At 42.5% G+C, this 6,689-nt stretch overlaps 1 protein-coding gene across 1 annotated transcript in view; it reads right to left on the reverse strand.

Annotated features, from left to right (window-relative positions):
- LOC101997540 (zinc finger protein 709-like) overlaps positions 1-5,869 on the reverse strand; it is a 16,513-nt gene extending 10,644 nt beyond the window's left edge. The window contains exon 1 of the mRNA XM_013355391.1: positions 5,763-5,869. Coding sequence (XP_013210845.1) covers positions 5,763-5,765 — 3 coding nt within the window. The 5' untranslated portion in view covers positions 5,766-5,869. The remainder of the gene's footprint in view (positions 1-5,762) is intronic.
- Between the last annotated feature and the right edge of the window lie 820 nt (positions 5,870-6,689).

The raw sequence follows: 6,689 nt of genomic DNA on the forward strand, positions 1-6,689 counted from the left end.
AAAAAAAAAAAAAAAAAAAAGTATAGCCAAAATAATCCTGTACAGTAAAAGGACTTCTGGAGGCATCACAATCCCTGACTTCAAACACTACTACAGAGCTATAGTACTGAAAACAGCCTGGTATTAGCATAAGAACAGACAGGAGGACCAATGGAACTGAATAGAAGACCCGGATATTAATCCATACACCTTCACACCTTCAAATACCTGATTTTTGACAAATAAGCAAAAAATATCAAAAGGGGGAAAAAAAGCATACTTAACGAGTAGTGCTAGCATAACAGGATATCAACATGTAGAAGGATAAAAATAGACCCATATCTATCACCATGCACAAAACTCAAGTCCAAATGGATCAAAGACTTTAACGTAAAGCCAGCCACACTGAACCTTATAGAAAAGAAAGTGGGAAGTACACTTGAATGCATTGACAGTTGCATGACTGGGGTAGACAGAGGGGCCACTCGCGTGGCACCAGGATTTATCCCTACTGCATGTAATGGCTTTTTGGGAACCTATTCTCTTTGGATGTATACCTTGGTCAGCCTGATAAAGTAGGGAGGGCCTTGAACCCTCCACAGTGCAGGGTACCTCTCTTAGGATTGGATGGGGGTGGGGTGGGGTGTGTGTGGAGGGAATGAGAGGCAGGAAGGGAGTGGGAACTTGGATTGGTATTTTTTTAAAATCTCTTTTTATAAAAAAGACTAATCTAAAAAAAAAAAATAAACTGTAAGAATAATAAGATCTAGCTAAAACTGCGTACTTGCTTAAACAGTTACAGTTTCCAATGTAAGCAATGCAAACATTGAACATGAAAAAATAGCACAGTGCAGGAGAGATGGGGTCAGCAGTTAAGAGTGCTTGTTGGTCTTTCAGAAGAGGGAGTTTCAATAGCCAGTGCTTACACGGGTGTTCCCAAATATTCATAATTCCAAGTCCAGGGACTCTGCGGACATCTTCTGATGGTTGTTATCAGTCAGCAGTGTCGTGTATATCTGTGCATGCAGGCTTTGATTCATATTTACTAAAAAAAATTTAAAAATTCACAAATGGTGGTAAGGCTGTCACACACCTGTCATCCCAAGACTCTGGAGGCTCATACAGTCTTAAGGTCATTTATGTAAGACATGCTGGAATAAAGAATTACACTCTGAGAATGTTCAAGGTCAAGATATTGGTAAAGCACAGCAGAACAGTATGTGCTTCACATATACAAAACCATACATTCTAGGCCAATCTGCTAATAATATAAAAATGAAAAAGCAAGGTGTGCTGGAGCATACCTTTAATCCCAGCCCTGTGGAGGCAGAGGCAGTTAGACCTTTGGGTTCCAGGACAGCCTAGACTACAGAGATACTTTTAAAGAGGCAAGTGGATCTCAGTGAGTTCACATCCAGCATGGTCTACAAATTGATTTCAAGGACAGTATAGGCTGTGCAAGGAAACACTGCCTCAAAAAACACAAAGACAAGACTACAAAAGAATCCCTGTGATCAAAAAAAGTATGTACTTTAAGAATAAAAAAACGATTAAAAAAAATCAAGCTAGCAAAATGACTTACGAATAAAAAGCAATTGTTCCGGGGGTATCTTTGGTAATTCACAGACATCGTCTATAATGGTGTACACATGAGAACACAAGAAAAAAGGATTGTGATAAATGTTGACCACAAGAAAGTAGACACTAAGAAAAGGTTATGGGGTGAGGCTACAGACACAAAAAATCAGATCCCTACTGAGGAACATCCTCGAAAACGGCTCCTAACACTAAAATATCAATAAGCACCCTATAGTAACCCATCAGTGAGATAAGAAATAAAGTGCTTCATATACCTGTAAGGATTTTCAATCAAGTGACTACATTCTAATTCAGGCCACTATAGGCTTATGGACATTAAATGAGGAATAATGCTGTTAATCTAACTTTAAGTGTACCAAAATTTTGGAATATGCCTACAAGACAATACACTTTCCACCTCTCTTTCTCATTCTCAGAAATTATAATACAGACTTCAATGTTTCTATGTCACTGGACTGTATGATCCTCACACTAACCCTGAAAAGATAGTTATTATCATCAGTTTGGCTGTGTTAGCACCGTAAATAAAAAACTGTGACTTGGCCACCCTGACCATTATCCTGGGTCATTGAGACTGGGCCTGTAGTATGTTATGATAAAGTTTCAGCTAGAGATGAGAAAAACTGCTGGGCGGTGGTGGCGCACGCCTTTAATCCCAGTACTCGCGAGGCAGAGGCAGGCGGATCTCTGTGAGTTCGAGACCAGCCTGGTCTACAAGAGCTAGTTCCAGGACAGGCTCCAAAACCATAGAGAAACCCTGTCTCGAAAAAAACTAAAAAAAAAAAAAAAAAAAAAAAACTGAGGTAGGATAACCTCTGTGGAGGTTTGGTTGCAGAGTAGGAAGTAGGAGTTTCTGCCACTTATAAAAATGAAGAACTCAGGAAGAAGAAAATACCAGTGACAGGAGAATATGTTCAGGGCAGGAGGGAGGTGAGCTTCCCCATCTGAGTAACCTATAGGTACTGGACCTTCTGATTGACCTTGCTGCTATTTGCAATGTTGGCTGCTGTGATCTGTTTCCTAACACATAGGAATAGCCAATGGGCGACTTGTGTCTCAAACCTCTCAACCTGGTTAACTGTTTCAACCTGAATTGCTCATACCCCCATCAGAGAGATTCATAACTGGAAACTCTATATTCATTAGCTCAAGCTACTCTCATCAAATTGCACATCCCTCAATCTGGTCTGCTTTCATTCGCAGGGCACGAATTAACAAATGTTGTAAAATTACACAGGTCATTCAGTCTGACCCAATGAGATCCTTGTTCACAATGGTGAGTCTGTAGTGGACTGCCTTAACCTTCACTCTGTGCTCTCTGGCAATTACCTAACCTGTCGCCTCCTGTAGTCCACAGAATAAATGATTCCTCCTATTCTGCTCTGAAGGCAGAAACCATGCTCCACATGAAAGCCCTTTTCCTATTTCTTCAAGGGACACTCCACTACATGATTCAAATTGGTAATTTTACAAATATAAGAGGACAGCCTTTTTCTTGAAGAATTGAGAAATTTAAATGCGCAGACAGCAAGGTTGGTCCTTGAGGAGCAACAGACTGGGTTCAAGATCACATAAGTCAATGTAACAGAGCTTGTCTCAGAAATATCTTTCTACAAGACTCAAGTTGCAACTGTGCTAGATTAACATGTGCTTACAGGGAGAAAACACTGTGCACACTTCAGAGATAATAATGTAGATTCTCTGTAATAATACTGTGCATGGCCTTCTGACTACTGCTCAACAAGGAGCCAGCCTGGATCAGATTGTGCGCTTCACCTATGCTGTCCTCCTTAAAGCTCCTTGAGGTTCAGGTCCCAGGTGATATTTGGAGCATGTTAAACAGGGACAGGAACTGTAAGGAGGTTGCCACTCAGGCAGATGTTAGATTTACACAGCAAAGATATTCCCAGAAGGATTTCTTAAGTCCTCCAGTTAGCTGAAACAGCAGGCCTTTCTTCAATGACTGTGTCCTGATGGGGAGATGCCAGGAAGACGGGATGATAGAAAAGATAAAACCTGGGGTAGGAGGTCTTGCACAGTCAATCTTATGCCAAGGAAGCTTCTTAAAAAGAACAACATTTGTCAACTACTTCCAGGGCAGAAACCTTAGGAAGTGGGAAGCTTCCATGAAGCAACAGAAACTCTAACACAATGGAATTCATTCAGGAAGAGCTAGAGCAAACAAGGTGGCATAAGGGATACCTAGGGTGTCTCAAGTGTATTCTGATCAAGTTCACAGCAGTCATGGAATTCATAATCAGACTCATGTGCTAGGGAGAGTTAAGATTCGGAGGATCTGAAGCAGCCTCTCTCCTAAGGCCCTGGCTAAAGACTTTTATCAGATCTCCTAAGCACATTCCTGGTTTAAAAGCAGGAACTGTTTTTGCTCTCTACCTTGGGGACTTATGCAAAGCTGAAAGGGCTAGGCCTCAGGCTGTTATTGGCTCTAGGAGGTATGGTCCAAAGTTGGAGAAGTTATGTTCCTTCTCTACATAGTGGAAAGCAGCAACTGAGCAGGCCAGCCCTCAACACACCACTTCATCCATTTCTAATATTGTTATGCACAGTGTTGTTCCCCATTGGCCTAACTATGCTTTTTTGCATGAATGGAGGTATATGGAACACCTAATGGGTGTTCTAACCTAGCAATGCTCTTCTGCGAGGCTTTTCATGGGCTTGCTCTCGGATATAGGATGGCACTAGTGGCTGGTAATAAACAAGAGTTTTCTATTTTGTTCCAGTTTGCAATCACATGCCTGGTTCATCCTAGTAAACATACAGTTGCATCCTGGTGTGTTTATACTTACATCTTAACATCCTAATCGCTAACAGGCCTGGTTAGCATATGGCTTAACTTTGCCACAGATTGGAAGCAGACCTGTTACGAATCAATCCTATTTAGTGTGACTTTCTTTCTTCTAAGCTTTGGTAAATCCTTTCTATCTTCAGTTTTACTCCTCTACATCACAGCACAATAGTGGAGCCCTATCCAACCCAGGACATGTGTATAACATCCATAAAATAACTCCAAATGGATTTTACAAGTATATTTTAAATATGAATCGCTTCTAGAAGTTATTAGAGAAACTAGGCATTTCTGAGTATGGCAACTTGATTTTTAGATACCCAAAGCATGGTGACATTAATAACCAGGTTGTGTCCCCTGTGTCTGGTACCCCAAGAAATTCTTTTTGCCAAGGTCAGTCACCTAGACAAATGCCGTCATTTCCTCAGGGGATTGAAGAAAGTTCCTACCTGAAACAAACATTTAAATCATACAACTCCTCTCTGGCTAGAGGGTCTATGGCTCTGCCAGAACCGTGATGGTGTGCCTATTAACTTGTCAAGGCCAATGTTAGCCTCTAGGCTCCCTGCTTACAAGGCCCACTTCAGCTAACAACCTTCTTTTTCTGCTCCCATTTAACTCTGGAAACACACATCTCTAATGAGCATAGTAAAAACTGGCTTTCTGACATGTAAAAACAGCTTAGTCAAGAGCCCCACTACATGGAAGGCTTTACCAGACAAACAGAATTCAGTGACCTATTCACTTGAGATAACAAGATAGTCCTTGAACCCCATGACACCCATTGGACAGTGTATAAGCAGAGATCAAGAGCAATGCTATGCTCTGGTCATCTGGTGAGAAGTCACCTTGATCTGTCTCAGGGCTGGAGAGTCTACCCCTGGATCCTGATGCTTCCTTTTTCAGATCAGAGACTTGTGTGAAGACAGGACCTGACTTTCAGGTTAGAAAAATGGCAGGATAGCAGACTTTGGGAGAGAGGTTTTGCCCTTCAGTTGGGAATTCAGATTGTGAACCTTGTATGAGCACCCTAGCATAATAAAATACAACTTTTGTTGTAATGTGTGCATCTACCTTTTTATTCTTGACACCAGTTTCGAATAAACTTTTCCCTTTTTCCCCAAACAGCAGCAATTTCAGTTTCACAACTGCACCCGCTTTCATTCACCCTGCTCCAACTGCTCTAAGCAGATGGAGACCCAGATGGAATGTTATTCAGAGGCTACAACCCTGGCCAGCGAGATGCAAGGACTTTATAGAATGCCATTTTTGGCTGCCTGCCTCTGCCCGCTGGGGGAAGGGGCAGAAGCTAACCACGTGGCTCCCAAGGCTCAGGCATCCACTCCTCCCCGCCTGAACAGAGCAGCACCTCACTCACCATGTCGCAGCTTCCGAGCTCTCCCTGGCCCCACACAGCTCCCTGCAGCACTGCTCTCAGCACAGAACACCACAGCACACGCGCTTGCTCAGATACGGATCCTAGCCTGCACCGGAAGTCTGGAAGAGCCCACCCGCTCACCTTCTGACTGGCGGTCTGCCTCGAGATCCTGATTGGCTATTGATGTCTGAGTGACAAGAGCACCTCCCTTAGGGTTAGATTGTACTCAAGGACTAAGGAAACTGGGTTCTGGAAAGGCCCAGAGCTTTCCCAAACTGCAGTGATTTGCATTTCATTTGTACTTACTTGTGGCCTCCAATTGCTGACACCTTCCTCTTCCAGCTTTCCTTAAGCACTTTGCCTCTTTCCTCCTGGTGGTTAGTTTGTACAGCTCTCTGCAAAATGTGCAGTGGAGTGTTTTTTCTGTACCACAGGTATTAATGTGCCTGGAATATTAACAATTAAAAGAGAGTTTAGGACTCCAAACAAGAGTGGCTTCATGCTGAGTTTCGGCAAACTGTCCTTACTTTTTACCTAGCAGGTGCAGGGTCTTCAGACTACACTGAGAAAAAAGTAGGAGCCAGAGCACAACACTGTGATTAGTCTGGGCTGGATGATGGCTCCATTCCTGTAGGAGTTTCCTTCCTGAAATCCAAGTCAATCTCTTGAAAATGAATACTAATGCAGAGTATAGTCTCCAAGTTACCAGAGTACATAGAGACAAATAAGGTGAGGAGCCCTATTGTTAGTCAGCAGATGTTTCTGTGTGCAAAGGTATTCCCGGGAATTCCTAAGAAATAGCCTCTAATGCCAGTAAAGGATAGAACTGCTAGTCAGATCTAGGCCAAGTAGGGAGAGAGAGAGAGAGAGAGAGAGAGAGAGAGAGAGAGAGAGATTGAGAGATTACTTTTTCAATGTCCTTTATAT

Source organism: Microtus ochrogaster, unplaced genomic scaffold, assembly GCF_000317375.1.
Source record: "Microtus ochrogaster isolate Prairie Vole_2 unplaced genomic scaffold, MicOch1.0 UNK123, whole genome shotgun sequence".
Taxonomy (NCBI): Eukaryota; Metazoa; Chordata; class Mammalia; order Rodentia; family Cricetidae; genus Microtus; species Microtus ochrogaster.